The sequence below is a fragment of the Zingiber officinale genome, chromosome 8A (genome assembly GCF_018446385.1).
Source record: "Zingiber officinale cultivar Zhangliang chromosome 8A, Zo_v1.1, whole genome shotgun sequence".
In the NCBI taxonomy this organism is placed as follows: Eukaryota; Viridiplantae; Streptophyta; class Magnoliopsida; order Zingiberales; family Zingiberaceae; genus Zingiber; species Zingiber officinale.
In genome coordinates, this window is record NC_056000.1 from 124,912,510 (window position 1) to 124,939,635 (window position 27,126).

General features: G+C 37.5%; 3 protein-coding genes across 5 annotated transcripts; 1 reads left to right on the forward strand and 2 right to left on the reverse strand.

Moving 5' to 3' along the window:
- Positions 1-190: 190 nt before the first annotated feature.
- LOC122010118 (replication stress response regulator SDE2-like) lies at positions 191-3,545 on the forward strand. Its single transcript, XM_042566522.1, has 3 exons — positions 191-875; positions 988-1,525; positions 3,177-3,545. The coding sequence occupies exons 1-3, from the start codon at positions 253-255 to the stop codon at positions 3,321-3,323; spliced, it is 1,308 nt and encodes a 435-aa protein (XP_042422456.1). The 5' UTR covers positions 191-252; the 3' UTR covers positions 3,324-3,545.
- A 145-nt stretch (positions 3,546-3,690) lies between these two features.
- On the reverse strand, positions 3,691-11,506 carry LOC122010115. Of its 3 annotated transcripts, XM_042566519.1 has the most exons (10): positions 11,186-11,506; positions 11,008-11,075; positions 6,963-10,181; positions 6,799-6,879; positions 6,206-6,358; positions 5,877-6,040; positions 5,628-5,775; positions 5,353-5,475; positions 5,044-5,131; positions 3,691-4,055 (listed from the first exon to the last, which is right to left on the reverse strand). In XM_042566519.1, the coding sequence occupies exons 3-10, from the start codon at positions 9,942-9,944 to the stop codon at positions 3,880-3,882; spliced, it is 3,915 nt and encodes a 1,304-aa protein (XP_042422453.1). In that variant the 5' UTR covers positions 9,945-10,181; positions 11,008-11,075; positions 11,186-11,506; the 3' UTR covers positions 3,691-3,879. The 3 variants fall into 3 exon arrangements, with proteins under 3 accessions (XP_042422453.1, XP_042422454.1, XP_042422452.1); XM_042566520.1 differs by lacking the exon at positions 11,008-11,075 and having other exon boundaries at positions 11,186-11,459; XM_042566518.1 differs by having other exon boundaries at positions 11,008-11,459.
- Positions 11,507-13,778: 2,272 nt separating this feature from the next.
- On the reverse strand, positions 13,779-20,295 carry LOC122010119 (prolyl endopeptidase-like). Its single transcript, XM_042566523.1, has 12 exons — positions 19,969-20,295; positions 19,636-19,855; positions 18,446-18,646; positions 18,298-18,368; positions 18,033-18,195; positions 17,024-17,617; positions 16,317-16,697; positions 16,110-16,185; positions 15,963-16,026; positions 15,284-15,419; positions 14,192-14,305; positions 13,779-14,117 (listed from the first exon to the last, which is right to left on the reverse strand). Exons 1-12 carry the CDS (start codon positions 20,088-20,090, stop codon positions 14,052-14,054), a joined length of 2,208 nt encoding a protein of 735 aa, XP_042422457.1. The 5' UTR covers positions 20,091-20,295; the 3' UTR covers positions 13,779-14,051.
- Positions 20,296-27,126: the final 6,831 nt, after the last annotated feature.

Consider the following 27,126-nt stretch of genomic DNA (forward strand, 5'->3'; position numbering starts at 1 on the left):
GGTTAGTAAACTTTTTCGAAAATATTTATCGATTTTTTATTCAGTATTTTGGGATTTTTATTAAAGTTCCTAATTTTTATTACAGTATTTTTTGGGGATAACCGTTATGTGAGGGCGGGTATCTCTCACCGTTTTGTAACGGCCGTTATATTAGCGTGTTATAAGGGGGCAGTCCGCCTTTCTCGTCGTCACCGTCCGACCGCTCTTCAAATTAGGGTTCTACTGTTCCCGGATTGCATAGCTGATCCATTCATGGCGACAAACCAAATCTTCGTGAAGTTTCTAGACGGCAGAACCCGCTGCCTCCAGATCCCGTCTCCCACCGTCTCCGGTGAAGCCCTAAGGCGCGATATTGTAACCAGAACCGGAATACCCCTTCGGTACCTTCGCGTCGTCTCTGGAATCCGGGAGATATCTGACTCTACCATCATATCAGCCTCCAGTGATGGTCTCTTCCCCTCCGTCACCCTCCTCCTCCGTCTTCCTGGCGGCAAGGGAGGGTTCGGTTCCCTGCTCCGAGGCGCTGCGACCAAGGCTGGTCAAAAGAAGACGAACAACTTTGACGCTTGCAGAGACATGAGCGGTCGCCGGCTGCGCCATGTGAACGCCGAGAAGAAGCTCGAGGAGTGGAAGGCCGAGGCTGAGGATCGAAGGTTGGAGAAACTCGCGGAGGATTTCCTTAAGAAGAAGGCGAAGGAGGTGAAAAAGAACTCCACGGTGGCTGTGGAAAAGTACTTGGAGAAGTACAGAGCGGATGCTGAGAAGTGCATGGAAGAGGTTGAGGAATCGGTGCGACAATCTTTTGCATTGTACAATGAGTCGAAGCGCAAAATTTTACCTTTATCAGAACCTTCTTCTAAGCGTCTGAAGATATGGTAAGTTTATTTGTTTGGCATTTCCTGGTTAATTTATTTTACAACCGGAAAGTATATTATAGTATCCTATCTTCTTGTGCAATCCTTGATTAACCTTAACCTGGTTGCCTAGGCTGGGAAAGAAAAAGATGGATGAAAGTGATAGTGAGAGCGACGATGGCGAACTTGAAGATAAAGACGATGATAGTGATGATGGCGATCGGAAATCTGAGGTGTTAGATGGTGGAAATTGTTCGATTCAAAGCGAGCTGCAAGTTGGTGGCTCGCCATCTGGTTCTGTTTCTATTAATAATTCAGACGTAGAATCATCTGGTGGTGGTTCTGAGAAAAGCAATGTTGATGAAATTAGTACAGGCAGTGCCTTGATTTCTCTGGGAATGGAACAGGGTTCTGGAAGTAGAGACAGCAATTCTACATCAGATGAAATTTTCAACTTTGAAACTGGAACACCAGAGGAAGTTGATGCTCAAGCTGATTTGGTTTCTGGTTCCATGGTGGTAACAGAGTCAAGTGTGGCTAAATCAGAAAAGGAGAATCAACCTGAGTCACTGGAGACAAGGACTGAACTTGTAGTAGAAATGAGCACTGACAATTCCTCTCCAGATGGATTTTTTAATTTTGATGATTATGACTCTGCAGATAGTTTGGAGGTACATTCATCCAGATCTAGTATTATATATCACGGTGATCAGATATTTTAAATAATCAGACTAAGCATTTATACTTGTTTTTAGTTCTTACTATCCTTTTATATGAAAATCTAGTATAGCAATATCTGACTTTTAGTAGTTGTAAGATGTCTTACCTCTATTGACGAACTCTAATATTTTCAACATGATGCTTACTAAATCCCTCTAGTACTTTCAAGTTTCAACTCGATGCTTCTCAAAACTCTCATGATATCTTTGAAATGTTTGTTAGAATTTTAATATTCCAAAAGAAGGATAGTCTGTGTTGGTGTATGTTATTCATATACACAATTATGCTAGTTGATTAGATATGGTGGCATTCTAGATTATTTAGTTTGGGACACTGAAAAATATATTTTGGGTTTATTCAAATCACGTTGTTTGCATGCTTTGCTCTTATAGCTTAACTATTTAATAGGTCAGTTGGTTGAAATCAAGAATTTTCGAGCACTAATATTGGTATAACATGCTAATTGCTGGAAAGTTTGAATTTTTGGTCTCAAGTCAGATTGCTATAGTCTTCATACCAACCCTCTAAACATGGTATAATTCGTGACCATTTGTGGCGGATCATGTTTGCCTGCCCTAGCACATATTTGACTTGCAATGCAATGATGATTCTGGCCTTTTAAATTGAATGCTTTTTGAATTAGATGAGATCTGATCTTGTTGAAAATAGTTCAAAGGATGTGCATAGGTATTAGAGACAACCTCATAGAAAGTTGATCGTATTTGTCATGACAGTTGTATATTTGGGAACATTGATATACCTATACTCAAAGATCTTGGAATTGGTATATGTCAATATTGGTCAAATCAGCCAAATCAAATTCATAGAATAGTAATTGGCAATGAAAATGAAAATATTTAAAAGTTAAAAAATATAATCAGTTTAAACACTAATGTAATTTGAATATGTACAATTCTGCAGAATGTTCTTTGGTTTAACTATTTATAATTTTCATTAATATCTAAGTTCATCTTAGTATTGTTTAAAAAGTTTCATGTATTACCTTAAATGTACTTAATATATTATTGTGTTTTTCTTTATCATTTAGACGTATCAATTTAATACATTTGTACTTCTCCTAAAAGCAGATCAACCTGTAGCATGTCCCATATATTCGAAATAATCAAACTAGTTGTGTTGGCACTCCAATTGCCCGGCATATTAATGTGGATCTTCACTGAACACACTGTTTCAATAGGTTAGCATATCATATGCAAGATATGGTAAATACACTTTGTACACGTGTGATGCTAAATCAATCTCCATAGTATTGCATGATACATGACCATTTTGAGTGATGATCTTACCGAGCCTTCTGACCTCCCATTATACAAAACACAAGCATATTTATATATATCCTTTGTTGATTTCTTGTCCATAGCCTTGGTGTCTACCCCCCATTTTCTCGTATGACTGATTGTCGTCCAAATGATTCGTCTGATTATCTATTCTTCTCTTGGTTAGTTGTTTGATTTTACGTCTTCATCTGACTTAGAACTGCCAAAAGCATCTAGTCGGATAATACTTGGTTGTTGTATCATACTTGGTTGTTGTATCGGGCTTGGAAATGTGCCTAATTAGTTGCCTTTTCCACATTCGCAGCTACTTGGAATGGAACGGCTCAAAGCATTGTTGCAGAGGTATGGTCTCAAATGCGGTGGTACCTTGAAGGAGCGCGCTGCAAGGCTCTTCCTGCTCAAAACAACTCCTGTGGAGAAGTTGCCTAAGAAGGTGCTCGCTAGGCATTGAGAGAGCTGCGTCGTTAACCATTACCATCAGTGGTCGCTTCATGCTGTGTACTTACCATCAACACGCACCTTGCAGCGTAGTGATAGATGACTGGTTTGCGAGCTTATGATGATTGCTATTTCGAATCTGAAATATCGTGGTTGTACTCTATGTTGGTGTATATTTTATCTCTTATATTTTTTGTAAACTGAATAAAACTGATCTGGCAAAGTTATCCCAAAATCTTATTCGATCTTAAAAAAAAAAGGCTCGACGGGATGAGGAACGTGTACCTCCGTGAAAGTAGAGTATGCTATTAATCTTTTCTCAGGATTGGTTTCCTTGTGGATATGAACAAACCAAAACTCATTAAAACAGACATGCTAGATTGCCGCGAGCAGAATAATTTTATGATGACGTAGCTAATAAGCTTGAAAATCATACATCTCAGATGAAATCCTATGGTATCTCAAGTGAAGCAACATATAATATGTGAATATTTACAAACAATGCCCATGAAACCTCTTCAGAGCCCGTAAAACACTAACGATAAATAGGCGATAGTCGCGTCATATTATCATTTGACTAATTTTGGTTGAGTGGCTGTTGACATTGATCGCAAGCTACTAGTAATCTGGGTGAAGGATGGCCTTTGTGCAGGATCAGGAGACCAGCACTGCTCCATAAGCTTTCTCCACTCCGGATCACAAGTGGCTGGCACTGGAGGCCTCAATGTATTATTCACAATACCTCCTGCAAATATTTTACCAATAGGTGATCAAGCACTTTTTCCACTTGTGCATGAAATCATTTATGCTTACTTGATATTTGTGAGAACTGGTTTCTGAATGTATGATTATGCTGGTATGAACGCAATGGTAGATGCATGCTTTAAGGGAATGGAGAGGGATATAGTAGTTTTTGCATCCAAAGTAAATAAAAAACTCTCCATGGAACAAGAACATTAGGGGGTTATCACCGACTCACTAGAACACCAAATGTTTCATCGAGTAGATTAATTACCATGTGTCAATAGCATAAAAAATGAAGAATTGGGAGAAGAATGTCTTTCAGCCTGGACTTCCATAAACAGTTAAACCTACTTTCTGCCTCAAACTGAGAAGAATATAGATGTACCTAGTTATCCTGATTCAGATTGGATGAACAAGGTAGAGGGGATTTAGATTAAAAGTCTTTAAGTCCTCCCAAGAAAAAAAAATTATGGGAGAAAAAGGTAGCGCAGAAATGGGAGAGGAGGGATATGGAGAGAGACAGGGGAGGCAAATTAAATAGGGATTGGCATAATGGGCATAGGGGAGAAGATGAGCCAGTAGTAGCACTGATGAAGAGGAAATCAAGGGAGGTTAGCTAGTTAACTGTGTTGGTAGGGTAGAGACCTGCTTAGTTGCTTGACAGATGGCTTAGGTTGTGTTTCTCTAAGGTCCCTCTCCTAATGCAATTCTTAAAAAAAATCAGGAAGTACATTTTACAGGTTATTAACAGTTGGATTGTAATTATTCCCTTCCCAAGCAATAAAAGTAATTTTAAAAGTCACTTTAAGAGGAGCTAAAGAAAGAATTTTCATATAATCAAAGTAGCTTAAAATTGGTCCATGTTGCCAATGAGTTGGGCAAGATCTTCAAAATTCTTGATAGTCAGTTATGCTTAACTTAACTTACAATATGCCTAGCAAACACATCTTAGTTCATCTATTCGATATACTTTTCAAATTAAAGCATACCTATAATTGCACCATAATGCATGTTGGCATAAGGCTCTTCTCCTGTGAGAATTTCCCACATAACAATGCCAAATGAAAACACATCCACCTGCAGAATCACCAGTACTCAAAAAATGTTGGAGACTAGATATGCATATCAAGGAAAGCAGCACTAAGAACACTAAAACTCAAAATGTGACTGAGGACTTGTTGATGTACAGAAAACCAAAGGCTTTACACTTTCTTGGGAAAAAAAGGAAAAGTAGATGGAAAATGGCCCAGTTTTAAATGAAGCTGGAAATGAAATCACTGAAATATAGTAAAAATTACCTTTTCTGACACTTTGTTGCTGCTTCCATTCAATAATTCTGGTGCCATCCATGGTAGTGTTCCTCTAACACCACCAGAAACAAGAGTATTTCGTTTTATTTTTGACAAACCAAAGTCACCAACCTAGAAACATCCACAATGAGTTCACTAGTCTAGTAGGAAAACAACTAAGATCATTTCATTCCTGAAAATTTTGTTCCATAATGAACCTGGGGAAAAAAGTCAACTTAACCTAGGTGCAGATGGTAATTGCAATTAAGCTACGAAAACAATACCTTGCAAATCGGGCGTGACTGATCTTTAAGGTTAACAAGTAAATTATCACATTTCAGATCAAAGTGCACTATATTCTTAGAATGCAAATACTCCATTCCAAAAGCAGCATCCATTGCAATGATAAGCCTCTTGCGGCGATCAAGATATCTGTTAATATATGTAATTAAAATCACTATACAGAAAAATAAAAAATGAATTCAAACATGGACGATGAAGGATTCACAAAGAATGGAAGAGCAAAGATTTACTTGTCCTTGCGTAGTAAAACATGTCGTAAAGAACCATTCACCATAAATTCTGTCACAGTTGCTAAGGTACCACCTGGTCCATCTTTAACAACTCCATAAAAAGCCACCACATTTGGATGATGGAGCTGAGAAAGGATCTCAGCTTCCCGCCAAAACTCTATGGTCTAAAAGCAGTTAAATGTTACTACTACCAAAGATTTCTCTTGATTTACCACTAACTAGGTGTCGAGCACGTAAAAACTCTTAAAACTGGTTGGATCACTCTTCCGATCATGAATTATGTAATTCAAGAAACAACTGCAAAAAAACAAAAGATAGATGATACTTACTAGTCTCTCCTGCTCAGATGATCTACCAGCAAAACAGCTCTTTTTTATTCGTTTAATAGCCACATCAGTGCCCCTCCATTTTCCATGATATACAGTACCATAAGTGCCAGAACCCAGTTCACGCAGTTCTTCAAGATCTTCATTCGTTATAATCTGTGAATGCATAACATTTAGAATTGGACACATATATAAAAATCAGGACTGAACAAATTATCAAAAACAAATACAGGTTCAAGTCTGACTACATGCAGAACATGAGACAGGGAAAAGAGAACCATCTGGCTTCTATATACCTGATGGTTAGTGAAAAGAAGTTATTTTCAAGTGTTTAAGGTCTTTCCACAGATATTAAAACATATAGGAACTGAATGTGAAGAATGCAACCTGCAATATAGGAACACTTGCCTTAAAAATTACAAGGTGATCAGTCAAGGATTTGGCTTCACATGCTATAGTAGACAATAAACATGGTAGAAAAGACCATTCCCTACTCTTTATAACTAATGCACATCAGATAAAAATATTTCCTACCTAGATATTTACCAGAATTTGATAAATTACAGCTCCTGATTACCATGTATCATATGTCTTACCTGTACATTGCTAAGATCCACATCTTGCATAAAAGTATCAACAACGGTCTCAACAACCTCACCACCTTCAAATTTGGATTCCTAGTCCAAAAAGAAAGTATTACCATGGTAACAATTACAAAATAGTAGAAAGCATGTCTATAATGGTGCAGAGAACAACATACCTCATTTTCTGCATGCGAAGCTTGTAGTTGTTCCTTATCCTTTCCAATGTGATGAGGGATTTGTGATGGAACATAACCTGGCTGCAAAATATTTGATTTAGCAACAGATGTTTCTTCCATTTCCTCAGGGAAATCACTGTCACCAAAATCAACTTTCTCATTCCCCAGAGGTGTCAACTGGTATGGTGGTATAGAGATCCCTCCTTCCACGCCAGCAAGCAAAGATGAGTAATCAACATGGTCTTGATCAATAAGAGAAAATTCCTTGTGTTTAAACTCATCTTGGGCCAGATTCCTGAAGAAAGACCAATTTTTAGGCTCATGATTTTGCATGTTCACACTAAATCCAGTATCATCTTTACGAAGGTTGGTTATACTTGACAAGTCACCAGCAATTCTGGCCTTATTGAAGATATCATTGAGCAGATTAGGAGGGAACCGATCATTTATGTCAATTAGAATGTCACTGCGATCTGCAGTGGGAACAGACATATCCTTCTGAAACACAGCTCCACCAGCACTCTCCACCCAACTAAAAGCAGGTTTATGATCAACAAGATTACTATTATATGAATTGTTGGATATTTCTTCCTGTTGAATATCAGGTAGGACAGAAGGATCCTCCTGTGCCCTACTGTAATGTCCATCAGTATCTTGATCTTGACTATTGATTTTAGCCATCACAGCTTCACCATCTATTGTCTTCTCCTTGTATCTGCTCAATTTGGACTCCTGCACAATCGTATCTTCAATGACATTAGGTTTCTCATATTCAGACTTTGAAGGCACATGTTGGGATTGGGATTTTTGCATCTTTGTCACTTGTTTAAAACCCTTTAGATCACTGATGGCATTTGCTTGATGGGGTGCTACCAGAACTGTACTTGCTACAGCTTCATTTTGGTCATGCCATTTGTTAGTAATCAAAGAATTCATAGGCTGTGATGAATAATTTACTGTTTCTGGCTCTTTTTGAATCGTAACTGGTTCAAATATATTGTCTTGATTGATTGTATTTTCCCCTTTCTTATGCTTCTCAAAATGTAAAAACTCTTCTACAGTAGCATTGCCAAGGTGTTGTGGCTTTCCAGATGACATAGAATTCTCTGCCTGTGAGCTCAATTCCCCCTCAAGAAGAGGGTCAGCAGATTCAGCAATAGATTCTTGAGTAGTGATAGAGCATGGCTGATTTATCATAAAATGGGAATTAATATTGTCATCAGATTTAGATAATCGATTTAGAAACTTCTTCTGTTCTCTAGGAAGCCTCTCAGATTGATATACTCGAAAAGGACGAGAAGGTGGATCTGTGCAGCTTACATCAGTTGTATCAACCTCATAGTCAGAGAAACCAGATGTTAGAGCTCCACTAGAACACAGTTCATCTTCATTCATCTTGGCACCTTGTCCATCATTCACAGTATTGGGAGATGACAAGACTGGAACAGTTTCCACTGATTTCCCCTTGTTTTGTGCAGGTTGCACTGATGTCAAAATTTCAGCTGCAGAAACAATCTTTCGAACATCCGAGTGCAATGGAGCATCAAGTTGCTGAGAGTTTACAGCAGGTTCTGTGCTGTGGGGATTGATACGCCCACTTTCTACTTTTTTTTGAGAGAAACCAATGGATGCAAGTTTCTCATTCTTTAGTAAGGTATCTGCATCAAATGAACTCATAGCACTATATGGGCTTTGCATTGTACCCTGATAAAATGATTGACCTGGCTGAACAGAAACACTGGCAGTATAGTTAGATCCATAATCAGATGGAACAGGTAGAGGAATAGAAATTGTGCTATTTGCATTTTCATATCGATCATAAGGGTTGATGTGGTAAGCATAGCGTTCACCTTCAACATAGTGGAATATATGGTCCTCAAAGTTCTGTGAATGTCTATTGTAATCACTAGATGATTTTGCCTCCCCAGATGGAAAAAAATTTCTAGAAGAAACTGCATGAGCAGTATCAAACCCAATTGACTGCATTCTGCTTGTGTCAGCATTAGCTCTTTCAGCCTCAACATTAAGATTGAACAGCTGGTCCAAGTCACTTGCTGACGTGCTTGCCATGCCATGCTGATATGAAGAATTTCGTGATCCAAAATCCATCCCATTGACTGCAGCAATGAACTGAACATCAGAATCTCCCTCTCTGCTACCTGAACTGAAGTGCACATCATCTGTATCATCTGATGTAAATAGAAACATCCTGAGTTTTTGTGATCCTTCACCACCTTCAAGAAAGGTGTATTCCTCCACCATATTCTGCAAATCTTCATTACAAGATACTGATATCAAGGCATCCAGTTCTTCTCCAGGTAGTTGGTACTTGATAGTATGAGGTCTATTATATATTGTCATTGTCTTTTGCATGAGTTCATTCCATGAAATACCCCTTTTTATGCTTATAATACGGGTGTCACCTCCAACATATCTCAGTCTTCCATCACTGGGACGAGGTAAAATCTTACCACCAAAACTGCAGAGATACTTCATCCCTTTTGTCGAGAAATCAGAAGATTCTGATGAGGTATACCCAGGAGCAACTGTTTGACCACTTCCATGACCAGATGATACTCGTGGCATGGACCGTGCTGATGCATAATGACCTTTATTATCGGTTTCAGATAAGTTGTTCTTCTCTGTTCCTTTCATCAGCTGATTATCACTAATCACATTCATTGAGACATCTGCTACACTTTCAGACCCTGTATGTGGTATTGTCACACCCATCGTGTCCGTGTAGCTACTGACTACATCTTGATTCCCAGATGCGCTTTGAACTGTGGGCTTCTTGAAAAATGCACGATCTCGCATAAATTCAAGAGCAAATTCTTCACCTGTCTGGATTGAGAAATTCAGAACAGGCAGTACACCACTTGATGCACTAGCCTCTGGTGGTCTAACATTAGCGTTACTTGAACTTGGTAGAAATTGTGTAGACCTTTGATTAGCGGAGCCATCGACTTTTCTAGCATCCATCAGAATTTTGAGATATTCAAAGCTTGTCAGATCATTCTAAAACTTGTAGATATAACTCTCTCTATTGACCCATATTATGAAGGGAATTTCCAAGAATAGAAAACCATAAAAAATAGTTAAATGCACAAGCTGCCAATGATATCACACTTGATCAACACAAAACAACTTCTTTCCAGACTGGGTCCTAAGAAATATTCTTTTGTGAAAAGCTTAGCACTCCTCAAAACAACAGATGCTCTGCAAACAGAATTAAAGAAAAATTAAAAATTAAAAAAATGTGGATCAGCTCACCTTTCAACTAGTACTTTACATTTAAAAGAAGCATATTAAGCTATTCCGCTTAAGCTTAAAGCTACTTAATAAAACATAAAACACAGGGAACGAATTGGACAGGAAAACAAATAGAATATCACTCAACAACAACAAAACAGCTAAAGCATAAGATTCACGATCAATCTTGTATAAGAACAAGGATTATTCTAAATGAATTTTTAGCTAGGAGCAATTCAAGGCACTTATCCTCACTCCTCAGCACCACATAAAACCTGCAACAACGTTCTCATTATGGTTATGGCAATAACAGTAATTTAGAATCAATCTTTTCTATAAATTTAGCAATCTTTTGACACCACCCCAAGCTGAAGCTCGAAACAGTACAAGGCGAACCCTGCACTTATCCATCTGAGTTGGCCTATCAAGCATGCTGTAGAGGGTGAGAGGAAGATACGAGTTTGGTCCATCAGTCACACTAATCATGAAGATCTAATAACTAAAAGGCTTAAGAAGAGTTGACTTGATCTAACTCCTGGTGCCCTACTGCCTAACAACATAACACTAAACTGCAAGCAAGGGAATCGATTATTAGAGCAATACGAACAATAACCAGACCACCCAAACAAAAAAAGTTTCTGTGCGAGCAAAACTAAATGGTCTACTGACAAACAAAGTCCAAAAGTTTCCACTGCTAAGCCACAAGATAAGCGAGCTCCAGCAGCCATAATACAAGCCTGAAAAAGATAACCTAAAATAACTAATTCGAAAACAGGAAAGAAACAATCTTTACCATACGAAGGCGTGCCACACAAAATCAGAGCTTAAGAACAATCGACCGCAGCAAAGCAAACAGGATGACTGCATACGCAACGACACGAAAAGGAACAAGCTGGGAGAGTTAGGAAAATCGATCGCCGGTCGAGGGTCCAGGAACTAGGAACAAAAGCAGGAGAAAGCAAGATCCGCACCAGGAAGAGCTGCGGTGCTGATGGATCTGAGGGGATGCGACGCGATCGGCGTACGCTTGCTTCAATCGGTCCCGCTTCCTTTCCTCGCCTCACACGCTGCCTCCGTAGTCAAGCGAGAATCGTCGCGTGGCGTCGGACGGGAAGAAAAGACCGCCGTCGTTTCGGACAACGCGCAGCAGAGAGGCAAAAATTGACAGCACGCCCTCTCTCCTCCCTCCAGCAAGCAATACGAGACTAATAGCAAGCAAGATGCGGTTGGTGACTGACTCGATCTAATTCCGGTTCGTCGGAAGAATTGATTGGCCCGTCGGGTGGAACGATCCGGAGGGTTCTGAAATTAAAACAAGGCAAAAATTATTAGGCAGATGGACCTTCTAAATTAAGAGAAATATTGTTTTTTTTTTGAAAAAAAACATAAATCAAATGGATGCTCATTAGTAATTTTATTCTAAAAACATCTCTTATATATTAGTACTTTTGTAGACGCTCCAATATATATCTATGCTGCAAAAGGCGGGTTCCGCCGCCCAGAACCCAGCGGCCCCCTACGCCTGCCCCATGGTATTGTAGGAGGAAGGTAAATCAGGGTGAATGCTGGGTTGGTAAGTTGATGGTTGTTCGAGGCTTTAAGCCAGCAGACGGGGATATTATCCCACATTGCAACTGGCGACACTGGAACCGTCGCTCCATGCTGCAAACATACCACCAACTTACCAACTGATCCAGCCCCTAGGGGCCGCTCCAATATATATCTAGAAGATACTAATAGTTGTTATAATAGATTTAAAATGAGTTTAGGATTTAGATTAATATTTACAACGTATATAAGTTATCCAATAGTTATTATAATATATAAAAAGTTTTACAATAATTGTTATAACATAAAAAAAATTATTTGTTGCTATTATAATATGTTTAGGGTAAGTTTAAAATTTACACTATGTAGAAGTTATATAATAATTATTACAAAGATGAATTTAAAATTTTTAATTTAGAGTTGTAGCAATTATATAATGTTTCTATCATTGTTTTAAAGTGATTATGAAAAAGTTGTTAAATATATTTTGATATAATAATGTTCAGATATCTTAAATTTTAAATCATGATGATGCGGTGATGATGAAAGGCTCTATCTCGCTGCCATGATAGAGGTCAAAGAAGGTCAAAGTCAAGACGATCAACGGGTGAGCAGAGATGAAATACCGACCCACCGTCTTCGACACGGAGAGTAATCAAACCGGCACTCAAAGATGCGCAGAAGCCGAGCCGAGCGACTATTCCGCTCGGCATAGCAGCAGACTCGACATCAGCTGAGCACGCAGATAGTGAACTATCCGCTGAGTGATTATCCCGCTCAGCCCAGCAATTGAGCTTGTGGACAACGGGCTTCCTGCTGAGCAGCTATCCCGCTCGACCCGACAACGAACGACACTCGAGCAGTGGACTTTCAGCTGAGCGACTATCCCGCTCGGTGCGATAGCGGACTTTCAACCGAGCGGTTATCTCGCTCAGAGTGACAGCAAACATCGCGGGGATAGCAGAATTCTGGCCGAGCGACCATGCCGCTCGGCCAAGCAACAGACACAACAGAATATCTTTCGACATCCATTTGGGAGCTAGTGTCGCTGACAGGCGACATGTTCAGACAGAAGATTGTACGACGGAAGTTTCCACTGTCACTTCAAAGATATGCTTGGCTCGTTAAGGTACTGTGTCAGGAATACTTTACTGACACGTCTTTTTCAGTGAAAGCTTTGAGATACGTGTTTGTCTTTGGAAATGTGCACACATGCTTCTGGAGTTATATATATAAAAAGGGTCCAAGTATCGACGGAGGTATACTTAATACTCGATTTCTACTGTTGTGTTATAGTTCTTTCTTTTTATTTCTTGCTTCGCCGGAGACTGATTTGAGCGTCTGAGGGTCATCGCCAGAGACCCCTTCCTTGACGCACTGATACTGCTTGTGTTAGTAACTATCGATAGCTGGGCACTTTAATTGGAAATAAGGTGCGCCTATTTCATAATTTTGCAAATGATAGACGATGATTTGATTTTTGTCCAAATTTATTTGTCAAGAAAGCATAAAAAAGGCAAAAATTAAAAACACTCCTCTTTTCTAAAAAATATATTTTTTTTATTAATCATAAATCTCATCCTATATATTATCTTAAAACATATTTTTATTCTATATCTAGCTGTTATAAAAATATTTAAATAAATAAAATTAAATTAAAGTTATTTTAATAAATTTTAAATAAATTAGTAAAATATATTTTAATATAATAATATTTTATATGTAATTATCTTTTGACGATTCCAACAAAACAAAAAACAGAAAACCTTTTTAATTTTTTTGCTTTGACGAACATTTACCTTTACCTTGCACTCAATAATTCAGCTAATTTTAGCTGATTGTTTGGCAACATACAGACTACTTACAGAGTAATAGCAAATATAATGCACAACTCAAGCCACACAAACTCACATTGAAGAACTAAGCAGTTGAGTTTAACACAACGCAAAATGGAATTTGACAATGGATTAATAGTTTTTGAAACTTTAAACCAAATCTACTAAAAACAGTCCGTGCTAGCAGTAACCATTAATCTTATTCTTTGGAATGAATCTGATACAGTTCTTTTGGAAATCGCCATAACAATAAGATAATTTCAACCGAACTCGGAAGAGGTTGGTTGAGTTGATAATGTAGATTAGATAAAGTACACAGTCGATTACATAATTAAGATATGAGAAGGAAAGAAACAAGTTCTATATTGCCATGTGTTGGCAATCCCAATCCCAATTTCAGCATCAATTCTAATCGATAATCTGTGTCCGCGAATGGGCTCGACGGTTACTAGTATTACTCAATCCATGAGATGCCTAAGACTTTTGCCATAAAGCTATAACGATCCGCAGCTTCGTCGATCTATCGTAATTTCACACAAACACATTAGAACATAGTAGGTTGAACAAATGCTGCAGTTGAGTAGAAGAACAAACCATTTTCTGGGTAGGCCGACCAGCTCCATGTCCTGCCTTGCATTCAATGCGACCAATTATTGGGTTGGTCTGTGAACTGTTTTCAACACTTGTATACAAGATGTACTGCAACGTCTGTTAATGTAAAAAAAAAGAAAATCATAAAATTCTAAAGATTTATTGAATATAAATTGCTCGTCTTGAAGAACCATAATAAATCAAATGCTCATCTTATTGTAACATGGTTTTGCTTTTAACTTAAGCAAATATGATTTAAGTCAGTCAAACAAATCTGGTATAGTAGAACTGAGCCTCTCCTCCTCGGCGATCCTCCAGTTCAAATATATCAAATAATTTTCAAAAACTTGATTGGAGACTACTTATCTTGCCTATCGATCAACCTCATCAAAAGCTGCCTCACATGATGAGTTTAACAGACTCTACAATTGTGGTGGCATATCAACATGTGATTGAGGGGTCAAATATATTTTATAGTTTCCAACTTCAGAATTTAAAGGAGACAAGCCAAGCAAGCCATGGTTACAATAATTATCACATAAAAAACAACATTATTGTAAGCATTTTTGTATCTTAAAGCTAAATCAATGTACCTTATTAGTAGCCAATGCAAAAATATTTAACTCGCTCTTCCATAACCAGATAATGAAGTCTCATGTTATATTTGTTAGCAAGTTATTAGATGTAACATGCATAAGTTCCACCGAGTTTCCTCTAGGACAAATTTTTTTAATAGAAATATAATTATGGTTGACACAACAAGAATCCAGGACAACTGTACGGTGAAAATTTATTTGCAGATGAAAGAAGACTATTAGATCTATACAAGAATATATATGTGAGAATACAACAATACCAAACCATGTTCCTTTTAGTTACTAAAAATACCATTATGAATTAAAAGATGAATCATGTTTAGAATAAGTTAACATTAGGATAATACTCCTATTATTCATTGCTCTCTTGTATATGTGCATAGAGCTGGACATTAAAAAGAGACCATTAAGGACATTGAATAAAACAAAAAATATTAAAATCATAAGCAAAGGCTTTAAAATTCCAACAACATGGATTTGACAAAAAAGAGGAACTCACTGCTAATAGTTTCAATGAGTGCAAAGGCACAACACGATCATCGTGATCAGCTGTCAAAAGCATGGTTGATGGGTACTGACAAAGCATACCAGAGCTCTTTTCCCATGGTCTTGTTACATTATGAAGTGGTGAGTATCTGACAACAAGCATTTGCATGTATTCAAATATAGAAAATGAAACATCTCAAACAAAGAAACACAGCACTGAATAAAAGATCAAGATATGTCTCTATGCATACCCAAGGCATGTACTTCAAAACAAAAATCAAGAACCAAATTGTGTATGGCCATTTAGTCTTAGTGCACTAAGGTAATATTTAAAGAAACAGTCTGTCAATGCGAGAAGCAGCAATGAAAGCAGCAGAACAAGAGGATTAATATTGGTTGACACGCAGACCCATACTCTTCCAACATGGACTGGTACTCTGCTAGCAATAACCAATTTAACATCGCAAGAAAGGACTAGTGACACGAACCAATATCAATCCTAGTTGGTGCCAAATGTCTTGTATTTTTGAAGTCCTAGCTAGAATAGTTGAAATGACTAAGATTTAAACAAGACACAGCATTTAACTTGTATTTTTGCCTAGTCAAACTAATTTGCTTAGAATTTAGATAATTGAATACAAATAATCCTACAATTATCAATTATACTGAAAGAAAAAAGAGGTTTTCCATACTTAATTAGCCAATTGAATTCCTCCTCATTGTCTGAACAACCATAATCAGAAGTCCAGGCATGACCTGAATATCAATAAAATAAAAATCTCAGTAGAGAAAACTAAGTACCAATATACTACCAAAAGGTTATAGAGAATTGGATTGACCAATAGTGAACTTATGGAATCGAAGCATGTCCATAACGCCAACATGACCAAGAACACACCCAAAAAGATCTGGACGCTGCCATTGGAACTTTGTTAATAGATAATAAACTAAACAAATGCTGAAAGTTTCAAAGGAGATTAAAAAGATTAAATAGTACTGGCATATAGGAAACTAATGTGAACGAGTTGATCATAAGTTGATTTTACCTGATTCATGCAAGCTGCAACAAGGAGCCCACCATTGCTTCCACCCTCAATACATAGTCGTCTTGGGTTTGTATAACCATTTGAAACAAGGAACTCAGCAGCAGAAATAAAATCATCAAAGCAATTTTGTTTCTTAGAAAGTGATCCTGCCTTATGCCATTCTTCTCCATATTCTCCTCCACCACGAATATTGGCTATGCATATGACACAACCTAAGTTTCTTGCAAGAACAAGACGAGACACACTAAATGAAGGTGTAATGCTGATGTTGAAGCCTCCATAGCCATATAGTAGAACTGGATTTGATCCATCAAGTCGGGTATTCTTCTTTGACACAACAAACATGGGTATCTTGGTCCCATCCTTGCTAGAAGAGAAAACCTAAGAAAATGGAATAAAATAAGTTCAACTTGATCAATCAACATCACAGCATAGTTCTTCAAGCTCATTAAGGACAAGAGTTTCCTTGTTCCTGAGCCATTTTGAGAATATAACTTGTTGAAAGAAGATAAAAAAATGGTAGCAAACAAACAACAAGCCAGGAGTCCCAATTTATGGGTCGACTAAAACCACTCCCACATAGATATATCCAAAGCAGTTTATTTACTGGATAATGACCTATACAGCTAATCATCACAACCAAATATGTCTTAATCCTTCCTTAGTAGATCCACAATATGTAGACTAAAAGACAAGAAATGACTTACTTGTTTAACCTCAAACTCAGTGCGATCAAACCCAGCAACAGAAATTTCGCGAAATATCTTCATTTCTGGAACTTCTGGCGCTAAATCACACTTGTAAATAATTCCAGGTGTAAGGAAGCTAGTGAAGCCAATAAATATTGTGGTGTCTTCACGCCTACCAGAAATCCCAGAGACACTACCAACATCTAATGGTAAAGCATGTAGCAATTCTCCTGTTACCAAATCCCTAATTTGCAAAACATGCTTAACATCACTCAGATAGCATACCACTATCTGGTTACCATTCACAGCGACAGCTGATTCCAGCACATCTTTTTCATGTTCTGGTATAATGTCAGTCCAGAGTTCTGGCTTCTTGATGTCGACCCTTACTAGCTTATATCTTGGAGCTCCTTTGTTTGTCAAAAAGGTAAATTCACTGCCATCATTTGCCACAGCCGCATAACTTGCTTCAAAGTTGTCAATGAGTTTAATAAAAGGAAGCATTTCATTACTTCCTTTAAAGCCTTCAAGCCCAGAAGAAAGTGACTGCAGGTCACAGTAATATAACTTATTCACAGGATCACAACCTTCATCGATTTGTAGAAGGACATACTGTAGAAAATAAGAAAAACAAAGTTCAAAGTCAAAATACCGTTACAGAACAAAATTGAATGTCAATCCAGTCATAATAATGTAGCATCTTTACATAAGGAGCAAAAGGACAACTTATAGAAGAGCTGCTATGCTATGTGGGTAAATCAGCATCTCGTAACCACAAACAAAAACAAACAAACTGCGTTCAACTAGTTGAGGTCAAGCTTGCAGCTCATATATCCCATCATTGAACTATGGTTACGATTTATGTTCATGGTGTTGCTGCACATATTTGATATTGGCTTTCATGGCAAGAAGCATTGTGGTTGTTAGCATAAGCTCTTTGGCTTAGTTCATCAATAGTAACTTAACAAGTAAATTTCACAAGTCAGATGATGAACTTATAATAGATAATAAAAAAGCAACACATTACCTTGCCATCATTAGTCACAGAACCACTAAAAGTATACTTTGGATGCTCCGGATCTCTCCAGCATAAGATATCCTCTGACTGATCTGTGCCCAAGAAATGATAGTAAAGCTCATGATTCAAGTTGATATTTGTCTCCGTCCCCGCATCCAGTTCAGTCCCTTGTCTATGAATTATCAGCAATATATACAAATTATAATGGACAATAGCAATCACCATTGAAGTTTCTTCACTAAATCATAATAAAAAAATGGTAACAGGGTCATACTTGGGAGCTGGATAGCGACCATAGAAGAAACCATTTCCATCATGGGTCCAACTGACTGATGAGAACTTTACCTGAAATCAAAGAAAGCAATGTTCACTCAATGCTTAAACTAGAATTTTGGAATGTGCTAGGAAGAATAGAATCATACCCATGATATGGTATCTGGTTCTGCTTCCTTATCATCAACTCTCATCACCTTGATTGTAACCCAATCGCTTCCGCTTGCACTAAGTCCGTAAGCCAAATACTTCCCATCCTTGCTAATAGAAGCCATTGAGAGAGCCACAGTTCCATCCTCACTAAGTTTGTTGGGATCCAATAGAACCTCTGCCTCTCCATCCAAATCTTTCTGCGAGAAAACAAAGGATTCTAAAATCATTAAGATTGAATAGGACTACTGAATAAGCTTGATGTGCGGCTTGGTAAAAGCTGGTTTTTGTTCATTCAATACACACAAGATCGATTAAATAAACAAGCTTGAACAACTCGTTAAATTAAACAAACAACCTTGAACACATATGTTATCGGCTCATTAAGATTCGTGAACAACATTCATGAATAATGTTCGTAAACCATGTTCATTAATAAAACTCTTATAAATATGTTAAATAAACAAAAAAACTTTTAAAATAAACAAACAAGTTTAAATTTCAAGCTCAATAACCAATCAAACAAGCAAAAGTTTCCAACAATGAAACAAGTTTGAATTTCAAGCTCAATAACCAATCAAACAAGCAAAAGTTTCCAACAATGAAACAAGTTTGAATTGAGAGCTCAATAACATCTAAACGAAGCAAGCTCAAGCCAAACTTGAATTAAAACTTTGATAACATCTAAACGAACCAAACTCAAGTCAAGCTCAAACCAAACTCAAATCAAGCTCAAACCAAACTCAAGCTCATCAGAAATAAATCAAGTCAAGCTTGAACAATCATTTCAAAACTTTGGTTCATTTTAGGCTTGGCTCGGCTCGGTTACTTTATCAAACAAGTTTGAACACCCAAAAACTTGACTCGGCTTGACTTGTTTACAAACCTAAGATTGAATCCTCCCCAAAAGTACACTCACAGAAATCCAAATGAATCCCAAATGAGTGACTAAATAGTTTTGATTTTTTTTAAAAAAAATTATAATTCTTCAGTTGGTACAAACCACCACGTTATCAATCGAACAACTAGCAAACTAGAAGGAAAGGGAAAAAAAAAGGAGATAAATTTGACACTATAACTTAAATGTTCTTATAGATTCGAAAGACTTTAAACGTTGTGATATAGTATGGAAAAAAATAATCATTCAAACGTTGTGATAGATTTACTAATTAATCCAAAAGATAATCACCTGGACGTAGAGAACGCTCTGAGCCTGGAGGCCCGTATTATGATAGTAGAAGTATTTTCCACCGCGCTTGTACGGCGTATCATAGCGGGGATGATCAAACAACGTCGTGATCTTCTGCCGCAACTTTTCCCTCTCCTCGCACTTCGCCAGCACCGACTCCGTCAGCGTCACCTGCTTCTCCACGAATTCCTTGACCTCCTCGGCGTCGGGATCCTCCAACCTGTGCCCGCACACACACGCACAAAAAAAAAGGTCAACAAAATAGCACACTGCTGATCTTAAGATCCGATCTTAGATTTGGTTTTCAAGCCAAACGGATTCCGGATAAATCACCATCGGTAGGGGTCGGCGACGCGGACGCCGTGGTAGTCGTCGACGACGGACTCGTCGCGGCGTGCCGTAGGATAATGGAGCGGCTGGAGGGCCTCGGAGGCGGCCGGGGAGAGGGAGCCCATCTTGGAGTCAAAGGCGGCAGCAGAGACAGAGCGATTCAGACTCGTCGAACGGGAGCGGGGGAGGCGACCCACGTGAGAGCGGCAAGAAGCGAGATTGGGCAATTTATGGAGGGGGCGGGCAACGGCGAACCGGCCGGTTCGGAGGGCGACCGGGGACGGGCGAAGGTGAAACAGAAGGTGTCGCCATGGTGTGGCCAGGCATGTCGACATTTCTATTCCGAGCTATCGAAATGAATTGACACCGCATTTTCACATATCAATTACATTCCGTAATTAGTTCGACCCCAGACGCCTAAGAGTTAATGTCTCGAGATTTTCATATCCCTATGTTTTCTCGTTGATTGGACGGATTAGATCACAATATAATAGCATCACGAGATTGTAATGACCGTAACACCGCACAGGAGAGGAGATCCTTGTGGTCCAGAGGAAAAGCGATCTAGAAGATGTTCTCTTTACATATATTAATGAAGTAAATAATCTCTATTTATAAAATAGATGAAAATCATTTATCCCTATTAATATATGCAAAGGGAGTATTTTCTGAATTACAAAAATGATCTAGAAGATCTAGCCTACATCAAACTGTCAATTTTATAATTATTTATAAAGAATTAAATCAGTAAACTAACAATGAACCCCTACTTCATTCTATAATTATAGTTTTTTTTATAGTGCAATGATTAATATTACCATATTAAATTATGGGTCAAAACTAGAATTTATCTCTTCTTTTTTAATTTAGAGACAATCTCACTATTAATTTAGGGATGAATTGATAGAAACACGAAGGACTAACAAATCATACCCATTCTACAACTATTCAAAACTTCGTATATCAGTTTCAAACCTTATCTTAGCTAATTTACCTTTCTCGAAATGAAACGAAACGAAATGAAATTGCATTGACTTGGAGTCGTGTCGTGAAGCTTATTCTCGTCGTTGCTGGAGAGTACCATTTTGATTTGATTGATTAGGTTTGACTTGACTCGAATTAACATTTAAATATTAGTTTTTAATGTTAATGCTATTAAAAAATATAAATCTGGACCCATTTAAAGACATTGAGTCGTTCGAAATGACTCTTAATAATAAATATGTATTCATATTATTTAGTTGATATTTTAACATGTATATGCTAAATAGTGGAATTTTAAGGCATCTACCCTGCTAACCTCAACTGGGATATTTTTCTTGGAATGAAAATTTTGAAATGTTATCTGCTCGTAAGAAGTTGTTTGTTTCTGGATTTGTCTGATAGCCGAGTTATTTGGATTAGTTGAATCGCTCATTATGATCTATATATATTTTTCAATTAATTTTAATGATCAATGAAAAATTTATGGAAAATTAGATCGATCACCTACATAACTAATTGGATCAAATTACTCATGCAATTGGGTTGTCCATTAAAACACATTTGCATTTTTTTAATTTATTCTGATGAAATGTTTAATTTATTCTGATGAAATGTTTTTATAAAATTCAAACCGATCACTTTCTGTATTAGTCAGTTCAATATTTAGATTAGAAAAATACAATAATAATAATAATAGAATTTGAAGGACTCCCAGATATAATATCTTTGAAATTTATTTTATAACTCCTAGGATATAGTGTAGATGTATAATATTGTTGACGTAATGATCAAAAATTGATTCGTAAGAATTGATCGATTTTTAGGAACTGACAATCAGTAAAGATCGATTACTATGACTATTACGTTCGTTGAAACATTAGATATTCTCTATATTTTTTAAATGATTAATTCATTGTTTCATACAATGGGAAAACACACAGAATCTCCTTTGATGGCCCTATGGCTTATGTGCATGAACATGTCACTTGTGTTCATATGTGATATCACTTGTGTTCATCTGTGATACACTAACATCGGTGTTTTTGATCAATCTCCTTCCATAAATCGGCTGGTTTCAATTTTTTATTTGAAAAAAAGAGAGTATATTTCTCTCTCATAGGCATGATTTCCAACAATTTTAAACCACGGATGTAAATGATTTTCTTATCAATGCTATCATAGATTAAATTTACTTTTAGATTTTTACTAATCAGAAAGTGATATCACTCCTAAGTGATTCGAAATCATCAATCTCATATCAAAGGTAACGAGATATTTTGTATATGTTAAAAAATCATTGTAAACCTATTAAAATAAATACTCATGTAAGTACAAACTACGTGATATGAGATATTAAAGGTGGATCCAAATATAACGTGTCAGTCAAAATTAAGATAATATGATAATCAAGGTCAAGGGGGTGACAACCAGTGTGTCAATCTCCATGAGGCTTTGTTATTCGTCCAACGCTAAGGCCTTTATAACGAGGGCGATTGGTCTAGAGGCCAATCAAACTTAGGGAACCTAGCGCCCTATTCTTGTATTGAAACATCTATCATATATTCAAGCACTCTATAGCTGATCGAGTTTAATGGACATTCGACTTATCACAGATCCGACTGGTTATAATTTCGATTGGAATAAGGGGGCTCAGATTCCCACTCAGTACAAATCTTACAGTAAATGGTCGGTCGACCTTATGGGTTCTCTCACATACCAGTTTTCCTTCATATAGTCAGTCAATAATAACTCCGGTTAAATTTATACAACTCAGCAAGCCCATCTCTTATACATACAAAAACAATTTTCATTATAAACTCGACCGAATTTCTAGATCTTAGGTTCTTACTTCAAAGTCAGGTCTTTTCTCATATGGACGATCAACTTAAAGTACTGATCGAACCTCCAGAGACTTAGTTCCCCATTCCTTAAAGGCAAGTATCCCAATATATGTTAGGGACTTATATTCATATTGATTCCAAAACAAATCTCCACCACCGCCAAATGCAACATGTCAAAATAAATAACTATTTTGTCAAAAAATATTCTTCCGTTGTAATGTGAGCATTAATTAGAACCTTCTATGAAGGTGATTACACGACCCATCAAGAAATAACTTATGATAGCATATTTCTTCCATCGTCTTATTAATAACGTAAGTTACAAAAGGTAAAAGAGGTGCACATATGGGTGACGGAAGATTTCTCGGACGGTTACTGTACATCGCTAAGACTGTATGTCTTCCCTAACTTGACAACATCTGACATTCTCGACCACTTCATGAAATAAATAACACTTATGATAAATTGAAATGTACTTTAAGGCATTATATATTTGAAAATATGGATTAAAAAAGTATTTACAGAATAATTTATGGATATTTTTTTTATCTATTTAAAATAACGAGCTTTCCCACCTTCACTGTCGTCATAATGGGTTGTTCAATGTTCAGATCCACTTATTCGTAATTTTTATATCTTTCTAATTTCTTCTGTAATTTATACATTAGATCATGATCAAAATATAATTAAAATTGACTATGATTTTTTCTGAGTTTACCTTTTCATCTAAGTTATAATTTGGATCGAGGTAGGCGATCGAATGCTACTGACGGTTGAGTGGATTGCATGGCGCCAATCCGGGGGTGGCCCGCCCACCACCGGCGGCCTCCGGTCGCTGCCTCGACCTAAACTATAACCTAGGTAGGAAGGTAAACTTAGGAGAGATTGCAACCAATTTTAGTCGGATTCTGGCCGTGATCCGTTGTATAAATTGCAGAAGGGACCAGGAGAAAACTAGGGATTACAGACCAGAGGAGCTGATCTTGGTTCAAATTCTATGTGGCATAATTTGAAACGGATGGTAAAAGACACATGATATTAGTGTACTCATTTTTGTTGCTACAATTGATGATATGATGAATATAGAGGAGCTTATGTAGGATAAAAATAGTTGAGTCTCTAGCGGATATGGAGCTCAGAGTCCGTAAAGGTTAAAGTTTGTGAAGGACATCAGGGGTGGACTGACGGGCGAGTCGTCCGAGAAACCCTCAACTGGATCCTCGAGTCAATAGACTCTGTTCCCTTGAGACTCCCGACTAGATCGCCCGAGTCCTCGGGCTCTGCTCCCTTAAGACTCCCGACCGAATCGCCTGAGCCGTTAGGCTATACTCTCTTAGGACTCCCAGTCGAATCCCCCGAGTTGTCGAGCTCTACTCTCTTAAGACTCCCGACCGAATCGCCTGAGTCATTGTGCTCTGCTCCCTTAAGACTTCCAACTGAATTGCTCAAGTCATCGGGCTCTGCTCCCTTAGGACTCCCGGTCGAATCCCCTAGTCATTGGGCTATGCTCCCTTAAGACTTTCGATCATATTGCCCGAGTCGTTGGGCCCTGCTCCCTTAGGACTCCTAGATAAATCCCCTGAGTCGTTGGGCTCTACGCCCTTAAGACTCTCGAATGGATGGCCCGAGTCGCTAGGCCTTGCTCCCTTAAGACTCCCGATCGAATCCCCCAAGTCATTGGGCTCTAGTCCCTTAGGACTCGGTTAAATCCCTTGAGTCATCGAGCTCTGCTCCCTTAGGACTCCCGATTGAATCCCCCCAATTATCGGGCTCTGCTCCCTTAAAACTCCTGACCGAATCACCTGAGTCGCTAGACTATACTCTCTTATGACAACTCTTAAATAATGACCCCACTCTTGGGTCTCAACACACCTAAGCTCCTTATAAAATAAACATGTTATATACTCTTAAGCCTGCTAGCTCATTAGCCAAAATCGGGCTCCTTTATTAATCTACCATTCCCTTAATTGGGGCAAGCCCCAAAGCACCCAATGAGCCTTATAGATTATAGTTGAATGACACAATTAATTCTCCACATGGTGTTATCAAAAATATGTGGGATAATATATTGATATAGATACGAATTACCCATAATGTATGAGCGATATGATTACTTAATACTAATAAGATACTTTCCTTACTTTGATATGACATTGAATCATGATATTTATTTAATACAAGAATTACAAAATCTTATAAATGTTGGATTGGGTGGACCGACTAGCACTACAAAAAAAAACCCTAGAATATTGACGAATTTATCGACGAAATGTATTTCTGTTGGTATTCTCCAATGGAATTCAACTTCATCGGGAAACCTTCAATCTGACGATTCTTATTTGAGGGTACCGATAGAAATACAATTTCATCAAAAAGAGATTTCTGATAGATCCACCAATGGAAATAACCTTCTGTCAAAAGGGGGGCTACCAAGAGATTGTTATTATTGTTGGTAAGCGCTGGCAAACCCTAATTTCCACAAAATCACCGACGAAAGCTTTCGATCGGCATGTGGAGGGAATGAGAATCAGATGTATGACAGAAGATATGACAGCTTAGTCATTAGTATAAGTGGGAGATTGTTGGAATGTATACTGAAAGCCTAAGCTTTTATAAACATTTATTTTGAATAAAGAATCACATTTGGTCAAATTGTCTACATTTAGTTGTAGTTGTTCAATTAATTTATATTGTAGATAACATACTATATGGTGCTACATACAGAAGATGATGTTATCAGTACCTTATAAATTATAAACAGTAGCTCACGATCAAAATGGAAAGGAACAAACCATTGGAAGGTCATAGTGTAATTAGGATTTAGTTTATCTTGACTATATAATTACACTAGTACACTTAGAGTGTATTGAGTAGGACCATTTGAGGTTGTTTCTTTTATACTGACTTTATAAAGGAACAAATACCTCAGTTATTATGGAAGTGTGTGCTCTTAATCCTAATATAATAACAAGCACATATATTTGATATTTATTTCTTTAATTTATCAATGGGTGAGATTTAGTTCGATGAATTAATAAACCCGATAAGTTGGGAAATGATATCACTTATAGTGTGTTGTTGATTATAGAAGGATACTGTGTCCTAGAGATACTAGGTTGATAATGTCCTCAAGAGGAGCTCATAAGGATTGTCATGTTAAACCCTGCAGGTGGACTTAGTCCGACATGACGATGAGGTTGAGTGGTACTATTCTTGGATAAAGATATTAATTAAATGAGTTGTCAGTAACTCACTTAATTAGTGGACATTTGACATCTTAAACACAGGGAGACTAACACACTCATAATAAGAAGGAGCCCAAAAATGTAATTTGGGATTGGTGCGGTAGTTCAATAATAGTTCTTTAGTGGAATGAATTATTATTGATAAAATTAAGTTGTGTGTTCGGGGCGAACACGGGATGCTTAATTTTATCGGGAGACCAAAACTAATTCCTCCTCTCGGTCCCTATCGTAGCCTCTTATTTATATAGTACTATACCCACCTATACCCACCTTCTATACCCACCTAGAGGGGGCCGGCCAAGCTAGCTTGGGAATCAAGCTAGGGTCGGCCTAAGCTTGGTTTATGGGTGGCCGGCCCTAGCTTGAACCCAAGCTAGAGGGGGTCGGCCATAATAAAATTAAAAAGAATTTTAATTTTAATTTTTATTATGTGGAAGATATAATTTATTAAAGAGAATTAAAATTAAAATATCTCTCTTAAAAGGGTCTACAAAAGATTAAAGAAAGAGATTAGATCTATTTCCTTATTTGTAGATTGGAAAGATATTTTATTTTCTCTTTGAAAATTATTCACATGTTAAAAATTAAAATTATAGAAATTTTATTTTATCAACCATGAAGGGATTTTTGAAGAGAAATTTTATTTTTAAAATTTCCGGAAACAAATAAGGAAGTTTTAATTTGTTGATTGAAACTTGTCTAATTTGTCTCTCTATGATGTGGCCGGCCATTATAAGTTTAATTGAGAAATTTTATTTTATTTTTCTCAATTAATTCATGTCAAGGAAAATTAAGGAAATTTTATTGCAATTAAATTTCCTAATTTACCAATGCCAAGGAATATAAAAAAAGGGGTGGGGGTGCCTTCAAGTGTGACAACCTCTATTATTCTCTCCCTTTTTTCCTTAGTGTTGTGGCCGGCCAACCTCTCTCCCTCTCTTTCTCTTTGTGGTGGCCGAATCCTTCCTCTTGCTTGGAGATCTTGTGGTGGACGGATACTACTTGGAGAAGAAGAAGAAGAAGGAGAGAAAGCTTGTATCCCTTGGAGCTTGGTTGGTGGTTTTTTCTTCATCCTTGGTGAAACTCTTTTG